The sequence below is a fragment of the Drosophila guanche genome, unplaced genomic scaffold, assembly GCF_900245975.1.
Source record: "Drosophila guanche unplaced genomic scaffold, DGUA_6, whole genome shotgun sequence".
NCBI classification, from domain to species: domain Eukaryota; kingdom Metazoa; phylum Arthropoda; class Insecta; order Diptera; family Drosophilidae; genus Drosophila; species Drosophila guanche.
Window position 1 is genome coordinate 3,724,315 of NW_022995752.1, and position 19,961 is coordinate 3,744,275.

At 40.2% G+C, this 19,961-nt stretch overlaps 3 protein-coding genes across 6 annotated transcripts; 2 read left to right on the forward strand and 1 right to left on the reverse strand.

Moving 5' to 3' along the window:
* Nucleotides 1–1,251: 1,251 nt before the first annotated feature.
* LOC117587624 (cyclin-dependent kinase-like 1) lies at nucleotides 1,252–13,253 on the forward strand. Of its 4 annotated transcripts, XM_034278483.1 has the most exons (5): nucleotides 10,414–10,536; nucleotides 11,509–11,697; nucleotides 11,813–11,999; nucleotides 12,066–12,938; nucleotides 12,999–13,253. In XM_034278483.1, the coding sequence occupies exons 2-5, from the start codon at nucleotides 11,588–11,590 to the stop codon at nucleotides 13,134–13,136; spliced, it is 1,308 nt and encodes a 435-aa protein (XP_034134374.1). In that variant the 5' UTR covers nucleotides 10,414–10,536; nucleotides 11,509–11,587; the 3' UTR covers nucleotides 13,137–13,253. The 4 variants fall into 4 exon arrangements, with proteins under 4 accessions (XP_034134375.1, XP_034134373.1, XP_034134376.1 ...); XM_034278484.1 differs by lacking the exons at nucleotides 10,414–10,536; nucleotides 11,509–11,697 and adding an exon at nucleotides 1,252–1,697 and having other exon boundaries at nucleotides 12,999–13,251; XM_034278482.1 differs by lacking the exons at nucleotides 10,414–10,536; nucleotides 11,509–11,697 and adding an exon at nucleotides 4,756–4,889.
* Nucleotides 13,254–15,628: 2,375 nt separating this feature from the next.
* On the reverse strand, nucleotides 15,629–16,788 carry LOC117587884. The gene is made up of 5 exons (XM_034278861.1): nucleotides 16,714–16,788; nucleotides 16,517–16,655; nucleotides 16,350–16,435; nucleotides 16,141–16,294; nucleotides 15,629–16,086 (listed from the first exon to the last, which is right to left on the reverse strand). The coding sequence occupies exons 1-5, from the start codon at nucleotides 16,786–16,788 to the stop codon at nucleotides 15,629–15,631; spliced, it is 912 nt and encodes a 303-aa protein (XP_034134752.1).
* A 302-nt stretch (nucleotides 16,789–17,090) lies between these two features.
* Nucleotides 17,091–18,181, forward strand: LOC117587982. Its single transcript, XM_034278990.1, has 5 exons — nucleotides 17,091–17,165; nucleotides 17,223–17,361; nucleotides 17,420–17,505; nucleotides 17,559–17,712; nucleotides 17,769–18,181. Exons 1-5 carry the CDS (start codon nucleotides 17,091–17,093, stop codon nucleotides 18,179–18,181), a joined length of 867 nt encoding a protein of 288 aa, XP_034134881.1.
* The last annotated feature ends 1,780 nt before the right edge of the window (nucleotides 18,182–19,961 follow it).

The window sequence follows — 19,961 nt, forward strand, 5'->3', positions numbered from 1 at the left end:
CCCGTCGCTGAAACACCGATTGTATTCCTGCCTTTCCGTTAATGTTCTTATGTGACAGTGTATCCTGCGTAAGAGTTTTTTCTGCCATATGCTGACCGGCTTTTGGGATCCCCGTTACCCGTGCAGCCCCTTCCTTGTACACATTATATGTTTCCTTTTTTCCTTTATCTGCATACCCGCTTTTTGGTTTGTTGTTGCCGGTATAGCAGTTACCACTCTTGCCACTTAGCCATTTGCCGTTACTTTGACAACCGAAAAATGCTTCGGGGGGTAAAAGGCATTGCCAGGCTTAACAAATGTATCACTATTGGCAGTACTCTAGTCTTGGTCTTTGGTGAAAGCTTTTTCACCATTCGACGCTCTCTCTGATTGAGCAGAACAGACACAGAGCTCCCCGTATTATGGTGGCTTCATAGATAAGCTTTGATTGTGAGGGGACTGGGCATTAAATTCTGAATGCAGGGATTGTGAGAAGTGAAATAGAGGATAAATGGAGATTGGGAATGTCTTGTGGGAAAGCAAGATATTATAAGAACAATAAATCAAGAATTTATAAAAAAATAAGTAAAAGATCTGGGATTTGCAAGCTATCTTTTAGTTACATTTTTTCTTAGGTATTTAATCTATTAGATATAAATTGCTGTACATATTTTTAAATCAATATCAACAAAAATATAATAACAACAAAAAAACTGGACGCTTCAATTAGCATTAAGCAATTACCTTCAACATCCATAAAAAATATATACAACACCGGCATAAATGTTGTATTACAAGACCTATACAAAACCCACAGTTTTTACCAGATAATCTCCCACTGACCTTCACTTTGACACGCTTAAGCATTATCCCTGATTACACCTCAATTGAACATTAAATAAAAAACAAACGTAACCCCCTTTCGATTTAACCAATTCCATCAATCAATTCTAATTATAGACCCCTCGACACGTGTGTGTGCCCAATGCAATAGCTTTCCAAAATGCCAGTCTGTATTCCATCACCGATTCACGCAATTTTCCGGACACCCATTCCCAAAAAGGAACACCCATAGACCCCATAAACATTGTATGAATACTCGAAATCAAAGCGTAAACTTTTCTACAAATTTTGTTGTTTGTTTTTAATGACAACAGGATTGACAACGAAACGGCAGCAACAACAGCAGCAATAATAACAACAACAACTATAACAACACTATTAATAACTTAAATACAAGAAAAATAGGACCCCGCGCCGGGCAGGTTCTGCCGGCTACCCTCCAACGCCGGGCACCGGGACCTGCCGTTGCCAATGTCAACCGTCGTCAACACCCCAACAGACCACCAGTCCTTTCCGCCCTAAAGCCCCACCATTGTCTTCTTCTCGTGACTGTTGTCGGCTTTTTTCAATGCCGGCGCATGTAAAAAAAGTCTACGTGCTACGGCTACGGCTCTCTGTGGCATATAAACAAAGTTTGTTAATATTTCTTGGCCAACGGACGCGTAATTTTCGCGTCTCGCATTACGCGTGTGAAAAATTAATTCAAGCTCCGTGTGAAATGCTAGAAAATTTGCTGAAAATTTCAAGAAGAACCGCTGACAATTAAAACAAATTTTAAGGAATTTTAAAATAGTGGATCGCTTGTCTATGGACAAATGGTTTGGAGAGAAACGTCTCTGGCTGTTTGGTAATCATCTTCCACTTCTGCCCAGAAGGTAAGTTCTATTTATTTTAACATTTCTTTTGATTTCACGCTGCTGTTATACGATGGAAGAACATTTTGGCATGTAAATCAGAAATAGAAAGTGATTTAAATTTCATTTGGTGAACCGTTTGAATATACTATTTTTTACTGCAAAATTCTGTAACTCAACAAAACTAAACATATTTATCAAATAATTTAAAATTATATAAAAAAAGTATAAAGCCTAAAAAAAAGTATTTATAATAAAGTCGAACAGCAATTTTTCAAAGAATCAAATTTATCAAACAAATTGCCCAAGCTAACAACAATTTAAAGCAAAACTACAAATAAAATAACAAACAATTAACAAAATTTTAAATCAGAATTAAAAATTATATCAAAAGATAAAACGAGAAACTTAAAATACATAAAAATGTATTATGTACACGAGAGTGTAACAATGGAGCAGGACATTATCTTCGTTATTTTTCTGAAATCCCGTCGGTAAAATTAATCCCTTAAAAATATTCCATTTAAATAGTATTTCTACAATCCTCATTTAATACGGTATTTATTCTTGTAACAGAAAATCGCACATTTTTGTACGTTTCGCATTGCCTTGCATTTGAAGGAAATATTCATCACATCCTTCGAGAAATCCCTGAAATATTTATACAAAAACTTGTTTTCCACCGAACTTGAACTTGAAGATTGTCGGGACTGATAACTCATAAGTTTTTGGCCCTGATATTGTTTTGATTTAACCTCAAGAGAGACCTTATTTTGTTCTGACATTCAGTCGGTTGGAGGATACCGCTCCAGTTGTGTGCAAGAAGTTAGGGTATAAATTAACCTCAAGGCTAACACTTTAATATTCTTCTATTCAAGTCCTAGACCTAAGGTTAATTAAGGTCCTTCCCCTTGAACCGCCCACAATTGACAGCTAAATGAGCTGCATTCAAAAGCAAAGACACTCTTGTTGCAAAAACCCCAAAAACCCCGACAACTATTCAACAAACACAAAAAACTCCATCATCGAAAAAAGGATGGGAAAAAAATGGGGGAGAAAAGCTCCAATCAAATTGAAATTCAATCAAAAGGAAAATGTGCAGGGTGGAAAAGGGGAAGATGTAAAAACAGAAGAAAAGCAAAGAGAAATGCGAGAAAAATAAAGAAAAGAGCTGGTACACAGACATCAAAATGCATTGATATGCACTTCGTCGCTTTGTTTGACTTTTTTGTTTGGGTTTCCCCCTCCTCCACGACACAGGATCAATACAGAAGCCCCGACAAGCAGCAAGGAAAATTGCATACTTATCGGCAGCGGTAGCAGCAGCAGCGAATGATTTAGCGGTTTTTAATGCTTCTCCAGACGGATAGACATTCGACAGACACAACAAACAGCGACGGACTGGGGTAGGGAGAGTTGGATGTACCCCCTTTGGGCACATGTCAACGCCATTTGCATTGCAGCTGCTACAGAAAAATATGGAAGAATATCTAGAAAGTTGTACACGTTGTATTTGTGCTTGGCAATATTTATGTTTGATTGAAATCATTTTAAGCAGCAGTGCCCCCAGCTTACAAGGGAAACTAGTTTTTGTGGTTTGGGAGCGGATGGGAATGGAATGTGCTTCGGAAGGGTACAGAGAATTGTGGTTTGGATGGCAGAATGTATTTGTGAATGTAAAATATATACTGAAACCTAGATTAGTGGGTAGATGGACACATGAAAGAAATTAAAATCGATATAATGTTGTATGAAATAATACCTCAACTTCAAAAGAAGGTCCAAAATTGTAAACTAAAAGTTGTGATAAGACAGAGAAAAATCAATTCCCTAACCGGAGCAAAAATTTAAATATTTAAGAAATCTTGTACGTAAATTATAATTATATATTTTACATTACGTTTTTCACGCACGTTCTTACACTCACTTCTTGCCCTTGCACTCCCTCCCTTACTTGCACTCACTTGATCACAGCACTTCACTCACACTTCTCACTTTCACTTCTCACTTTTACTCACTTTTCCTCCATCTCGCCTTCCTTTTCAGTATCTTCCTCAGTCAGTATATACATATGTATTAATGTATCAATATACATACATACATGTGTATGTATTTGTATTTATATGTAGTACATATAACATATTATGTACATACATAAATACATATGTAACCTTATGATTATTACAATTTTATATTTTTTAGCCAACTGTCACTTACATATGTATACATCTACACCCCTTCGGAACTGCGCTCATAGTTTTCTCTTCTCTTTAAAATTGTGGATATAGGAGATTTTCGCTCTTTGTAGGGGCGGAAGGTTGCGTGGCGAAATGTTGAAAGAAACTTGATTCAGTGTGATAAGTATCACACGAGTCTTCACACAAACTTTGGTGAGTCTAGCTCTAGTCTCTGCTCTAGTCTCAGAATGATACTCTTCGAGTACCAGGTATAAAAACTGCCTTCCTGTTTCATATCTATTATAGGAGATACTTCAGTTTCGAATAATTTTAGATCATTTTCAAAACACTTTCCCAAAACCCCTCTTTAACAACTCCTGCCATAAATAGCTTTGACTATCGCTCCCATTCGTAGGGAAAGCCTTTCCATGGAACCTATTCCTCTTTTTCCTTCCTTTCAGCTGTGAGCTCATATTTGCATGTGGCGAATTTTGCTTTTTTCCTAGAATCTGTTTCGTGTTCCCTTCATTCCGTTCTTGCTCTCAGTCTTCTCGCATAATGGGGGGGTCAGGTCTTGGATCCATTTGCATGTGCCGGGCCTCAGACACCTTTGCATGGGCACCACTGCCGCTTGTTTGCTGACCCAAAAAGAAAGAAGGAAAAAAATGAAAGGAAAGACGAGCTTCCAGCACGACCGACACGTCAGAATCAAAGCTGCTGCTGCTGCACCTGTCTCTGGGGGGGGGGGGGACGGCAGGAATACAGCAATTCAGGCATAAAATATTCAGTATGTTCCGATGCATTTTAAATCATTTTATTCCGTATATCGATAAAATAAAAGAACAGACAGCCGCAGGGAAGACGTCAAGACTTTAGTCATCCGTAAGCCCTGAAGACGAGCGTACCTCTGGCAGTCAAGTGAAATGTTTCAGAATTATTACTTCCAGCAAACATTTCAAAAATCATTTCTATACCGCCTCATACAGAAGATTCAAGTGTGCAATGAGGATGATCTAAATGAGGCACGGGAGTACAGGTGGGTCTGAAACTACAACTGAAACCGAAGCTACCAACTTTTATGGGGCCCCTAATTAGCCTTGCCCGAAACTTTATGCGGCGGCCAAATGAAAGTGAAAAATGTTGTGCTGAGACGAAATAACAGAATGGGAAGTACGGAGCTTTGGAAGTCGAAGGTTTTAATACACTTTTTTGATGTGTTATTTTGCGAAAAGCTAACTAGACAATCATATCTGAAAGTTGTCAAAAAATATCGTAAAATACTATACAAATATTAGACAAAATCAGATGTCCCCAAACTAATTTCAAGATAATAAACTAAAGAAAATATTCGAAATAATCCAGGAAATACAAAAAAATGATTAGATGTGGTATTAAGTAAAGGCAGAAACAGAGGCACAGAAAGATCAACTAGAATGTTCAGCTTTTCCTTCTATAAATCCAGAACCACCTTCAAAGGGTATTTTCGCAAAAAATAGAGAGAGGATAAAGTTTTATCCAATGACATTTAAGTCGTGGTCGTGTTGCAGTGGCCTTGGCCTTTGTTTGCACACGCATATGCCTCTGCCACATACACAAACTGCTGTCTGCCACTTCTGAAACTGCCTCCGCACTGCCCTTTTTTCTCATGCTGCTGCTCCTTTCCGGCCATGTATTCTCCATAAGACCCATCTACTATGGTACCTCCCCGAGGGTCGTCGAGTCGCTTAGTGCGTGTGCAACCATTTGGCATTAATAGCTTGTTATTTATTGCATTTTACGCTTGTTTGCCCACAAGGCCACGTCAACACAACACCGACCATACCCAATGCCCAGTTCCCCTGCATCCTCAACAGCCCCCCCTACCCCCTCACGTATCTGTTTTACGCCTGGAAAATGCCAGCATTTGCCATTTTTCTCGTACTCGTAAAACTTTTCATTGCCTGGCAAATATTTATTTCTATTTTTTGCCGCCAGCAAGGGAAAAGTTTCTCATTGCACTGCTTATATTTTGGAGCCCGGTTTGTGCTGTTTTTAGAGCAGTTTATGAAATGTGAGCGCTGCGGTTTTTCTCTGCTCTCCAAAAGGTCAATTTTGAGGCCAAGAGTTTAGGTAATTGATACGGATAGAAGGTACTTCAGGAAAATCAGAAAATTTTAGAAGTAAATAGAAAAAACGAGAAGGGACGTGTGGGACGCTTCTTACTCGTCACAACTGTTATACCCGGCACTCAGTACTATGCACATCTGCACCCTAGCGATGTTTTGTCAAATTTAAATTTGACACAAAAAAAAAACAAATATAAGCTGCGTGACGGGGTGGGTTAAAAGTCGGCACAGGCAGTGGCAGGGGGAGGGCAGAGGCAGAAGCCGAGTGTGAATGAGAGAATGTAAAAAGAACAACAAAAGCTGCGGGAGAGGGTGGGTTTTACCACTGCAAATTAATTTCTTCATTCTGGCTATAATAATGATCGAATCAGATCGCAATTTGGTGATCTGATAGATATGGTCATTCCCTACGGAATTCAAAATTGTAGATTTGGGAGGTTTTCGCCCTTTTGCGGGGGCGGAAGGGGGCGTGGCTCATTTTTGAAATACACTTGTAACAGTGTGAGCCTACAAAATTCTGGATGCAACATTTGGTGGCTCTAGCTTTTATGGTCACTGAGATCTAGGCGCTCAAGAAGACGGACGGACAAACGGACGGACAGACGGACGGACAGACAGACATGGCTCAATCGACTCGGCTATTGATGCTGATCAAGAATATATATACTTTATGGGGTCGGAAACGTTTCCTTCTGTGTTACATACAACCGTTATTCGCACAAATACAATATACCCTATTTTCTCTTCGAGTACCGGGTATAAAAAGGTTTTTAATGATATATATGTGAGTTTAAGGGCTATTTAATGCACACAAATGCACAATGCTAATGTTAGTTGTATGCTTTACATACCATTCTATTTCTGGTGTTCGTTCGGCAAACAACTCCTTTTGAGTTCTTCTAATATTCAAAATAATCACACCAAAAATGAGAAGGGACGTGTGAGACGCTTCTTACGCGTCACAACTTTTTTGTAAAATTTTGCATTTTTTTCATCTGTCATCTACATCTACAAAACTACACACGCCAACACGCTCCTTTTGCTCGCCCCCCTTTCCTAGAGCCACACAATGTAGAGTCCCGTCTTAGGCAGAGGCAGAGGAACGCGCGAAGCATAGTGTGAATAAGAGAATGTGCATAAGACAAATATAAGCTACGCGACGGGGTGGGTTTAGCCACTGCAAATTAATTTCTTCATTCTGGCTATAATAATGATCCAATCTGATCTCAGTTTGGTGATCTGATAGACATGGTCCTTCCCCACGGAATGGCCGTGGGCTTTGCATATTTTTCGCGATTTGCAGGGGCGGATGGGGCAGGGCTCTTTTTTTAAATACACTTGTAATAGTGTGAGCATACAGAATTGTTGTTCCTTATTTTAACACTAGACGGGCTTTCTTCCTTGGTTGGACTATTTCTAATACTGATAGACCTTTTAGTTTTAAAATAGCACCAAACGTTGTTTTAAAATAAATTTTACATAATTTCTGTGGCATCTAAAATATAATTTAAACACCAAAAAAACTTTGAAATTCCAAACAAATTCCCTCTAAAATCCACCCTTTATTAGCTTTAATTTCCAAACATCAAAGTCCTTCGCTCAATTTATTTATTTATGATTTCCCAGACACCGCGCATAACACTTGAACCACTTTTATTTATTTCGCACTCTTCAATGTACCGTTTTCTGCCCCATACAATTACAACGGCGGGGCAACCAATAGCACTACAAGGAGGGGCCACCGAACAACAATCGCAGCGTTCCGCCTTCGAGCCAAAAGCCAGAAAGTTGAACAGCCGTTGACCCCAAAATAAAATCGAAATGCAAATATCACGCTTAATAGAACAATAAATACTACAAATACAAATATCCTACAACAAACAACAGCCAAAAATACAACAAATATCAAGAGAGAGGGCGAGAGAGAACAATACCAGTACAAAAAGTACCATAATTAAAAGCAAAAAGAGTGCCAGCGGCGACGGGCGTAGAGAAATTTTGAAAGTATTTACACGGCAAAACAAAAGCTGTCAAATATATGTATAAATATCCAGAACAAAAGGTACAACGAGAGACGAGCGAGAAGAGTGGGCGAGAAAAGGAGAAAAGTCGAGAAAGGAGTGGAAGAGAAGCAGAAAACTCAAGGAGGAGTGGAATATAATGGAGGAGGCGATCTCGGTGGATACTTCACTGTAATTATGCAAATTAAATTGCAGAAACCCACTCGAATGGTGTGGCTTTTGATTGGATTAAGGGTCCGGGTCTCTTCATGGGTCACTCCATCAGAAAGGTCAAAAGATGAAGACAAAATGCACGAAGAAGAGTTGGCTTTTGGTACCCCTGACTGCAGTGATGTAGAGACTTCCAGGGGTATCAATTGAGTCATCCCTTCACAGATAACCTCTGCAACTTCCTTTCTGTTTATCTGACATGTTCTCAACTGCGTATGCGTGTTTTTCCCTCATATTTCATATTGCACTCCATCGTCATTGCATTTTTTAATGCATTTATAATGCAACACCCGACGAGCAAAACAAACCAAAGAAAGAACTGGAAAATCAACATGTATTCAGAGTCGCCGTCATCCATATGCAATGTCCATGCTCGCATGGACACGCTCCAACCCGTGGCATGCTCGTGTCACTCGCCCACTGCCACTGCCACTGCCGCACACTTACATTTCCGTTTACCATTTCGAAACTCCATTTCGGGCCTTGGGCAAAGCCTGAACTGAAGCGAATTCTAGCCAAAAATACTACCTGCCTACTGCCTGCTGCCTTCAGTTGTTTGCCGGCTCTTGACGTTTCCACATCGTCGTGTGTTGTCGTTTTCAACAGTGAAACTCGCTTTTCGCGCAGGTCCTTCTCCTTCGAGAAGGTCTTCCTCAGCGAGGGCCCAAGGGAGGCTCTTAATAAATACTATCTCTATAACTAGAAAAGTGCTTGAATACTTACTCGTATTTATGTTAGCTATGAAAATGTTTGAGATTTCCAAATTGTTTTCTTTAAGAAGGTAAGAAAATGCAAACTTTCTGAAGGTTGAATATGTTTGGGAATGCATTTAAAGAGTGAAATGAATTTTGATAATGGTAAAAGAATTGCATTAAAATTGGGAAAAGCTTTTTCTCATGTAATGGATATTAGACTGTATTCGAAAAGTTTTATAAATGAGAAAAGAAACCAAGAAATTTGCTACTACTTGTATGAATCTCCTGTTTAATAGTACGTTGGAAAACTGCAAACAGCTCACTTTTGATGAAGCTCTTTTCTTTTTAATAAACAATCTAAAATATATGCAAGCAACTCATTTTAAACAAATGTATGAAGAGTGCATAGAAATATTATTTAAAAGATAACGTTCGAATTTCACATTTCACATAATTTTAATCAAACATAAGCAATAACGATTTCTTTCATTTATGTACAATGTACAATAAATTTACATTAAATACCACTTTACAAATCCCTTTACAATCAGGTTTAGGATTCGTAATCTTTAAGTTAGGCTCCTCACTCTCTTTCCCTAACAAATAACCTTCTGCAATTCCTTACCCAACAATCAAAAGTGAACAACAATTTGCACAATTAATGATGTCATTTAAAACAGATTTTTAAGTAGCTTCAAATAAATAGCTTCCCTGCTATTATCAAGCAGAAAATGCACTTCCTACCCCAATCACCATTAATTTCCAGTAACAAGTGCAACAAATCAACATTAATTTGTCTGTAATAACAGTCTCATAAAGGCAATGTCCAGTCAGTCGTAGAACCATTCCACGTACAAGCAATCCACATGGAACCCCTTCAAAACGTAGGGCCCATGAAAGTATTACCGAGGAAAAGTAACCTTAATTAGGGTATACATTTCCCTCTCATTTAACCATTAATAAGTAATAAAAGAAGTCCAATGAAAACACAGACAGACCTACAGACAGACACCCAGTGCACTGCTGCACTAGTTCCTGCTTTTTACGAGAAAAGCCCAGTTTTCCTTCCAGAAAACTTCATTCCTACCATAGGTAACCTCAAGAAATACACAGAGAAATAACAGGGGCTGACTGGGGGGTGGAAGAAATGCAAAAGAAAGGCAAAGAACTACGCCTCAAATTCCTTCCGGTTGTCGTTAACAAAAAAAAACAACAAATGGGGAATGGTATGGGGGCACCCCCACCGACTCTCACTGAAGGGTGAAAACTTCTTATAGAACTTTTGTGCGCATGGTTTTGGCTTTTGTTGTGGTTTTTTGTGCTTGTATTAACTTTGGTCGCATTGCTATGACATTGGCCAGCGGCAAAAAGGAAAAAGACCTAGGGAACCCAGGACCCAGACCCAGGAACGATAGACAGTCGTTGGCTGTCACTCATAAAAAACAAACGTCCAACTATCCGCACACAGAAAAAATATTGTTTCCCCCTATTGATTGAAGAGCCCAGAAAAGGAAGTTTAGAAGTGGCGCATGGTGTGTATCGTAGATTTATTCCCTTATAAAAAAAGTAATCAAAACCTAATTAAATTCATTTGCAAAACCTGCAACAATTTAGTGGCAAATTCGTCAGATATTAGCCAGATGGGTTCCTAGGTAAGTCACCTGCTTTCCGCATACTCCCCTATCTCTCTGTCTTTGTTTGTTTGTTGTGTTGTGTGTTTTTTTTCCACCCTGCACCTGAATTCAATATTTAATTGCATGTTGTGTTCTTTACTTTGTTTATGACCTACACACATGTTAGGAAAACTCGTTGCGGGAAAGCCTCTCATAAAGTTCACTTACCTTCCACTTGACGGTTTTGGCATTGAACTGCCATCAGAAGGGACTTATCACTCGGGTTGCTTTACCCGAGCTCTCAAAAGCCATTTAATAGTGATTTTTTGAAAAAAAAACTCTCTGCTTTGAAAATCGATTTTGGTTTCATGTTAATGTTTGGCAGTTGTAGAGCCATGGCGGTTATTAATTGGCTTTGTATCTATTTGAAGTTTGTATAGTAATAATATTGATTTTTTTCTGGGTGATAATAGAGTTAGAAAAGGAAAAAAAGGGGTTACACCCCGTGTCTACACATGTATATGTACATATGTTTATACATATGTATCTACGTAGTTATTTGATGGAATAATTGATAAGTTAGGGCTGACTGCAGTCATCAAGGTATTTACAAATTGATTCCCCCGAACAAATTTATCAAATTGCGTTGAGCATAACCACCTCTAAGAATAGATAAATCCACGAAGAAATATAAATCAACAAAATTCAACCCATGTCTACCACTTACCACAACAAATAGAAACACATTTAGCCAGCAAAATATTATTTTTGTCTCAAAATATTTCTTTTACTATTCCCAAAACATCATTTTAAATATTACCATAATATTCCATTGAATATTCTCAAAATGTATTTTTAAATGCCACAATAAATGCAACCAAATTTACTCATTCTAAAACTGTTTCTCATTTGTTACTTTTTTTCATTTCATACAAAACAAAAACTAAAAATCATACAAAATTATGGAAAAAAATCTTGTAAATATCCTGCAACAACAAACAACAACAACAGCAACAAAAATGCATCGTTTAAGCCATAAACAAAATCCATTCCATATATCCTCTCGTATATCCGTAACTCTGTGTGTTTCATGTGTTCGTGTCTGAGATATCAAACAGAAACATTACTTAACATTTTATGTGGTCAATGCAAAGCAATGCGACGTGCAAACATCAAACGTGGTCAATGTTTGAGCCTAAGGTAAACGTGAAAAAACCCCACTCAAAAACTCAAAAATCTAAATGTTAGAAATATGAAAAATCGCCGAAGGTCTACAATTATGTTTGATATTTGATTTTTTGACCCTTTTTTATAGACCACAAGGTAGCAGTAAGATGGATCGCTATGAGAAGTTGAGTCGTCTGGGCGAGGGTTCCTATGGTGTGGTCTACAAATGTCGGGATCGTGAGACGGGCGCCCTGGTGGCTGTGAAGCGTTTTGTAGAGTCCGAAGATGATCCGGCAATTCGAAAAATTGCATTGAGAGAGATAAGGCTATTGAAGGTAAACGATTTCTACAGATCTCTCTACCATTTTATATCTATTTTCTTTAATATGTTTTTTTATCAGAACCTCAAGCATCCAAATTTGGTTTCCTTGCTGGAAGTCTTTCGTCGCAAGCGTCGCCTGCATTTGGTCTTTGAGTTCTGTGAGCTGACGGTACTCCATGAGCTGGAACGTCATCCACAGGGCTGTCCAGAGCATCTAACAAAACAGATCTGCTACCAGACGCTGCTGGGCGTGGCATATTGCCATAAACAGGGCTGCTTGCATAGGGACATCAAGCCAGAGAATATTTTGCTGACGGCACAGGGACAGGTGAAGTTGTGCGATTTTGGTTTTGCCCGAATGCTGAGTCCGGGTGAGAACTACACAGACTATGTGGCCACCAGATGGTATCGAGCGCCAGAGCTGCTCGTGGGCGACACACAATATGGCACACCCGTGGATGTGTGGGCCATTGGCTGCCTCTTTGCAGAACTAGTGCGCGGGGAGGCCCTGTGGCCGGGACGCAGCGATGTGGATCAACTGTATCTCATAAGGAAAACCCTGGGGGATCTCCTGCCACGACACATACAAATCTTCGGACAGAACGAATACTTTAAGGGCATAACGCTACCGGTGCCACCAACGCTGGAGCCGCTGGAGGATAAAATGCCGCCTAAATCATTGCAGAATCCCCTAACCATTGACTTTCTGAAGAAATGCCTAGACAAGGACCCCGTGAAGCGTTGGTCCTGCGAAAAGTTGATCAAACATTCGTACTTTGATGACTACATAGCCAAGCAGCGGGAGCAGGAGCACGTGAACAGCTTGGAGGCGGCCACACTGCGGCAACAGCAGCTTGCCTCACAGCAATTTATGCTTGCCACAGCCGCACAGCAGCTACAAACGGGTGCAGCACAAGCGGCGGCCATTGCAGCGGCGCGTGATAAATCAAAGGTGAGATTGGGAATGCAACTAAAAAATACTCTTAATAATATAATACTTTTCTTGGGACAGACTTCAAACACCTCATTGCCGCTGTTGACCGGCTCCCAGCATCATCATCATCAGCATCAGGACTATATGAAGCTGCAGCCCTTGAACAAAAATGGAAATCTCTTACATCGTACAGAGCATCATCTGCCCACCATTTAGGCAGGGGGCAGAATGGGGCTTTGATTTAAAAATGTTTTCTTTTATTTAATATTTTTATTCTTTGGTTGTGGTAATACCTGTGTAAAATGTGTAAAAGGAAACAATCATTTGGGAGGTGGCCGCGTTTGGAAGCAAAATTCAAGGAAACTCCTAGAAATAAATTCAGCAAAATCTCTGCTCATTGAAATTTGAACTTCTTTTACTGCTATTTGCTCATCATTCTCACAAAGTGTTGCAAGTTAGTCCCAAGTTAATATCTAAATCACTTTGCATCACAGCTTTGGGCGCCGAAAAATCCTTTTCAGCCTTGCACATACACGCACATTGAATTAAAAGTCCATGCAGCTACTTTGCGAGGAATAAAAGGGGATGTCTACCAGGCCCCCTGCAGCACATCCACTTGTTGGCAATCACCCTCTAGAGGTAAATGTCACACATCGTCTTTGCACAGGAGCGGACTTGAAGGCTTTTCCTCAGGGGCGACAAGGCGACAATAAAAGGCAACAAGCATGATGGAGAGGGAAACAAGAAGGTGGACACCGAGAAGAAATATAAACATTGAAAAACCGCAAAACATTCAACTCGTCTTTCTCTTATCTCCGCATTTATTTTTTCTGAGTTCGGGTCGATTTTATGTTCATTCTAGTTTTTGTAATGTAAACGATTAACGATATTAAACATGATTTTGTTATTATTTTATTGTTTTTTCGTGTTGGCATTTTCACACTCAAGCAGCGAACGAGTCCGCAAAAGCGACGCAACCGATGCAAACATGACGGAACAAGCAGATGAGACAAAAAAAAAACAAAACAAACAAAATCACTCACTTTTACACCTTTTTTGCGATCTGCTTTATTACCGTTCGATTTTCACATTTATTGGCGTACGGGAACACCACACAGCTGCGCGACACTTGTTCCATTTGATTTTCCGAATTTTGATAAATTCCCGAGTACATATGGAGCTAGCTTGTGGCACGCGCGAATTTAATTTTGGAACTCGGGAAATAAACGTAAGAGAGCGTTACAGCTGCGTAACCGGCTGAGTGGTCGCTCTGTTTCTATTATGTTTCTATTATTCCCCACCGGATTCCCCAAGTCCGCTACTGGTAAGTACAACTCCAACGCCCCATAGAACTTTCCTATTCTGTCTCTCTCGCTTTTGGCACGTTTTTTGCTTCTTCTTTTTAGCAACTTAATCCCCTGCTAAGCACACGACAGATAATCAGCGACACGTAGCGACTTACGTGTGTCCGTGTCTTCCCCCATTCATGTGCTGAAAAGTCCTAACGTGTGCTGGAGAATTGAAAAATGTTTGTCCTGATTATGCCTTGAATATTCCGTTAAATGATTAGCAAAATGGATGTTAGAGAATATTGAAATGGCAGGGCGAGAGAGCGGCTTTAGCTTAAACTTTAAAGCTATATTTTTAATTATTTGTAATAATTCCATTTAATTCACTCAACTTTTATTTGATTGCTTTCTGCACATTTCTCCATAGAAAAGGCAAACAATTATTTTTTGACACAATTTTTGAAGTCTCAGTGGACCATAAAACGAAATCCCTGCACTGATTGACTTGGCTGTGTGTCATACATATATTGTTGTGGTCCCGTCCTTGTTGTTTTTTAAGTGAAAACTTTTAATTAAATTAGAGCAAAAGTTGTGCACAGCAACAGGGCCAAAACCGGCAGCCCGGCAGTCAACAAAACTGTCAGCACACAGCAGCTAGAAAATCTCCTGAGGACAAGTCGTGTCCATGATGTGGCCCCTCACACACAGCCAGGGAGACCGAGAGATAGAGAGAGGAGAGAGAGAGACAGAGAGTGAAAGAGAGAAATTGAGTGTATCGTTGGTATCCATCCCCCCACCCATGCCTTTATCCAAGAGAAGGCTCATGGTCCATTGCATCCGTCGCCAATTGTTAGACACTTTGATTTTTTAGTTGTGCTCTTTTTTGGGTTTCCTTTTTATGCATCCACAAAAACACAATGGTCCAGCGGCCATTTCTTATGGCTTCTCGGTCTACCTCTCTTCCTTCTTCCATCTCTTTCTTATTACCTCTCTTTCTTTATTCCCTGAAGCTTTCTCTCTCTCTGTTTATTTGCTGCTTTCTCTACCGCTGCTCTGCATTTTGTTGTTTGAATGTAAAATGGCAAAAAGCATTTGTAAGTCGAATCCCAAACCATTGAAGGAACCCCCCGGAAAACCCCTAACCCCACCACTTCCTGTTCGTCGTTGGATATGCAAAGTGTCCTTCCCAGACAGTTGCATAATCTGTAGTGCCGTTTAAGCGAAAAAAAAAGAGTGAGAGAGAGAGAGAGAGAGGACCAAAAATCGTAAAAGTTTTGGCGAGTGGAAAGCCAAGGATAAAGTAGAGGAGCTTGTCTCACGATTGTTGAGTGCACAAAAGAGGAATCGATGGTTTTTATTGAATAAGTTGATAAAGGATACCCCTTACATTTGCTTAAGGTGACCACTGAGGATGGTGTCCTAGTACCATCGATGCATTTGGCTTTCTGCATAGCGGCGATTCAGTGCATTTTTTCGCTGCACTTCACCACCCACGCCATTGAGTAGCTCCGACTGCTGCCAATTACGATAGACAGCCGACGAGTCCAGCTGCAGCTTATCCTGGCCCGTGTCCATGGCGTGTAGTTGCCACCACTTGTAGGCTGGATATGGCGCCTGTACAGGTATTACGGAAACCACCTGTGGATGCCGACGTGGCCACAGGCCCAGCTTGGACAAACGCTTCTGCTCATCAATGTCCGTGTCATTGTCGGTGTCCATTTTGAGCACACGCAGCTGCTGCACCGAAGTGTCTCGTGGCCTCGTGGCGAGCGGATGAAACGGATCATCGCCATAGAGCTCTCGATACTGAGGGCTGCGAACCAGCGAAATGACTTGAAACATGGCCACACAGGTGATGGCATTGTAGCCAACAAAAACTGGCAGTAAAAAATGTTTAATTGAAGTTCTGGAAAAGATTACAGGACACTCACGTATATAGAAACTGCCTATGAGGGTTAGAATTATAAGCAAACCCAAATTGATTTGTTTTTTCAGCATTATCATGAGAAAAATGTGTTGAATGGTAAACTCTAGAAAGTACATCAACTCAAATAAGGCCAAGGGCATCACCAACCATTTTTGTAACTAAAAAAGAAAAGAGAACATTTATTTATAAAAGCATTTGGTGCAAAAGTAATACCTTTAAGGAGCCCAAAATGCTCAAAATGGCTGCAGCAATGTGTGCATAAAACATGATTTGCATTGTCAGCAGAAAATCTTCAGGCGCTAGAAAAGAAAAATGCCTTAGAAATGATTGAAAAATACATGCCAAATACTATGCATTCAAATATCTATTATAATACTTGCAATTTTCGATCCAATTGATTAGTTTGCGCACCAATTTGCGATCCTTATAGTCCGCATCGTGTTCGAATAAATCGATTAAAGGGTCAAAACATTTAACGCCCAACACAAACACCATAATGCTCAAGGACATGCAGCGTAGCTGTGGGCAAGATGTATGTGAACAATATGAAAGAGATACACTTAAGGGGTAGCCTTACAATTGTTAGTACCGCCACAATGATGACACCCAAACGCACTGAGCAATAACACATATACGATTCCATAAATAACATATTAATATTAATTTTTTCTGTAGTGTTCAAACATAAATCAAGCGTAAAATTAACCAATTTCCAGGACAGCAAAACAAACACTGACAGCTGAAAACAAAAGGTGTAGCAATTACCCCACACAAATGACAAAAACATGTTCAAGAGATGCCAATCTGGAATGGATACCCATATATGCATGGGCGGTAATGGAGTTTATGGCTTATAAAATATATCCCCACATTTATCATTCGTTGGCTGTAGCTGTGACTGAACAGTCGTCCCCACGAAAATGTCGGCGAAAACAAGAATAGTTTGGAGCCAACATGGTGCTCATGAGGAGCTATTTCTTTTGCGCTTCAGTGCGTTTGGGTGTTCTGATTATATGCTTTTTTGCCATGGTAATTATGTGACTTAAGGGAGTACTAATAAATATATTTATCTCTTCTATTTTGCAGTGCAAGAGCGTCATCATTATGTATGTTATCTTTAACAATGGCACTGCTTTTATATTTTCCGTGATTCGGATATTTGAAAATGATGCACATTATCGTACTAGTTCTATTGTACAGGAATCCATAAATTGGGTGGAGAAATGTAAGTGGGAATATCATGTGGAAAATGTAAACTAAAACTACTATTTTTACCATTGCAGATCCCCGGGAAATTATGATGTTTGTACAGCTCTACAGCTTTTGTCATATATTGTCCTGCATTCTGGGCGCCTTCGGTGCCTATAGGGTGAGGTTTTTCAATTAATCTCCAACTCTTTCTAATGTTTTCTTTTTTCATAGCTCAAGAAGTATCATGTTTTGCCTCTGGTTATCTTTGAATTCTTTTACACCGTACAAATAGTTGTGGTAGCGGTGATTTCCCTGCGCATTGCCCGTCATGTAGTGCTCTTAACTACTTTAATTGTATTAACACTGATGCTCACATTCTATGCAAGTATGTCACATAAATATAACCTAATGAGTCATCACATATTTATGTCAATTTTTCAGTGCTTGTGGCCTATGATACCTTGGCCTTGATTGCGTTTATAGAGATTATGGTTGTGGTGCATAGCGAAAAATATCAACGACTTTATGGCACAGATCCACTAAATCCCATTGTATACAGAGAGCAATTACCTGGAAAATCTACGGTAGAAAATCCACCGACACAGCCCCAGATTATTATCTATGTAATGCCCAAAGTTGGTCAAAAATTGTGGCACTTGCAGCCACAGAAATGGTGGAAGGATGACGAAGCTCATTTAATGGATTTGGATGTTGATTCTTCGCAGCATTTTCACCGACAGGAACTTGTGTCAAATGTTTTGCTACGTAACGCGGTCAATGGTGAAGGATTTTTGTATAGAGAAAATGAACTAGTGACTTCCAGCACTTTTCATCGCTTTGGTAATGATGTTTAGAAGAGATTTTTGTAGGTAAACCCCTTAAGGAGAGGGCTAGAGAGAAAACAAATCTATTTTAGTTCCCTTAATAATGTAATTTTTTTCTCTAAGTGTATGCTAAGCACGGAAGTTCTAAGTTGTTGTAAAATATCAATGGAGAAGATATTACTGAAAATTAACTAAAGATAGAAAAGATGAAAATATATTTATATAATTTGTTCCTAAATGTTAAATTATATCATTCATTTACTAATAAAATTTAATCTATTGTATTGTATATGTAATTTTTTGTAATATTTTCGCAAGGAAATGTTTCCATTGATATTTTCCCCAACTTTCCCTACAACATTTTATTAGCTTCAACAAATTGTCGGACACATTTGTCACTGGACACACCACCAATGTGTGTCCCTTTATATACAGTCTAGGCCAAGAGCCAATCAACTATATAGGATTTCGGGTGACGTATTTTAAGCATTTTTAAGACTCTAGACGCTAGAGTGAAAGTCGCAAATTGTGGGAGGGAGGAATATGAAACGTTGTGGCTACGGGCAAATCTCCAAACAGTTGACATCGACACGGAGTTGACTCACAGCGCGATACGCGGCCTGTGCCAGCGATACCTTCATCAAGATGACTGCATTTCAAATCCTGGTGCACCGTGCAGCTGCACAATGGAGAGGAATTGAAGGTCAGATTCTTTGCGAAGGCTGCACCCGATTGCAATGGCTCTCGAATGGAATACCTCGAGAATTTTGAAGTTTTCCAAAAGGAGATTGCCCTGCATAAAAATGTTCTGCCCGAAGTATAGGCAGCCTGCGCTCAAGTGGCACTTAAATGCTACTATGCCAATAAGAATCAGTTGTTGTTCGAGAACCTAGCGAATGGACAGTGGGCGCGACGGCGACTGATGGACCACCTGCGACACCAGCGAGCACACCAAACGCATCCCCTTTTCCAACTGTCCACCGACAAAGTACAGCCTAATGGCTGCCTCGAAATTGCTACAATGCGCCAGCTGATCGCCCACCATACCCGCCAGAAAATACTTGTCAAAGTCCATGGCATGGAACAGGGCCAAGATGCCGCTGAAAGCGAAAGGGCCGTTGCGCTGCCAAAGATCAGCTCAATCATTTGCTGGTCACAGTTCTCGACAAGCAAATCGCTGACACAGCTGAGCATGAGGCTGCTGCCGTTGCCGTCCTTTAAGTGGCGCAACAGGAAATAGTGGTGAAGCGCATCCTTCGTATTGGTAAGCTAAAAAGCACTTGGCTTAAGTCAATCAGTGCCTGATGCATGGAGCTCGGTGTGCTTAGTATGTGGATCTTATTCAAGGCAATGGCCATGGCAATGGCAAAATCATTGGCCGAATCGAACTGACCCGTAAGTATGAGTACACTGAAGTAGAGGGGCGCTTTTTCGCTTGCATTGGAGTAGTTCTCTCCGTACTTTTCCAGAATGAGGCTTTGCAGGCCGTTGTACGTGAGCTGCTCGATGTCGTACTCACGCTCGCCGTCGAGCCAAACGGGCGCACGCTGCCAGCAGGTTGGTGCAATTGAGCAATTGAGTTGGTGCGATTGAGCAGGGAACGTGGCGTGGGATTCTCTGGCAGAATTGTGGACACAGACTGGCGCTGAACATCGGGAAATTCATCCTGTTTGGGCCCAACCAGGACATTCAGCAGGGACTCCTTCTCCACACCCCACTCTGAATAGATTCTGCGCCACGTTTGCCTCTCCACTGACTAACGAAATCTGCAAAATGTAATTCCAGGCATTTCATCACGAAAAACCGCCAA

Excerpts from the sequence above, each read along its gene's own strand:
- LOC117587884 (XM_034278861.1), bottom strand. The coding sequence starts at position 16,788 with ATGTTATTTATGGAATCGTATATGTGTTATTGCTCAGTGCGTTTGGGT. Across the intron at positions 16,436-16,516 it reads AATCAATTGGATCGAAAATT|CGCCTGAAGATTTTCTGCTG; the intron begins GCAAGTATTATA and ends TTTCTTTTCTAG. Across the intron at positions 16,295-16,349 it reads GCATTTTGGGCTCCTTAAAG|TTACAAAAATGGTTGGTGAT; the intron begins GTATTACTTTTG and ends TTTCTTTTTTAG.
- LOC117587982 (XM_034278990.1), top strand. The coding sequence starts at position 17,091 with ATGGTGCTCATGAGGAGCTATTTCTTTTGCGCTTCAGTGCGTTTGGGT. Across the intron at positions 17,166-17,222 it reads TTATATGCTTTTTTGCCATG|TGCAAGAGCGTCATCATTAT; the intron begins GTAATTATGTGA and ends TCTATTTTGCAG. Across the intron at positions 17,362-17,419 it reads CATAAATTGGGTGGAGAAAT|ATCCCCGGGAAATTATGATG; the intron begins GTAAGTGGGAAT and ends TTACCATTGCAG.
- LOC117587624 (XM_034278482.1), top strand. The coding sequence starts at position 4,777 with ATGTTTCAGAATTATTACTTCCAGCAAACATTTCAAAAATCATTTCTA. Across the intron at positions 12,000-12,065 it reads GAGAGATAAGGCTATTGAAG|AACCTCAAGCATCCAAATTT; the intron begins GTAAACGATTTC and ends TTTTTTTATCAG. Across the intron at positions 12,939-12,998 it reads CGGCGCGTGATAAATCAAAG|ACTTCAAACACCTCATTGCC; the intron begins GTGAGATTGGGA and ends TTCTTGGGACAG.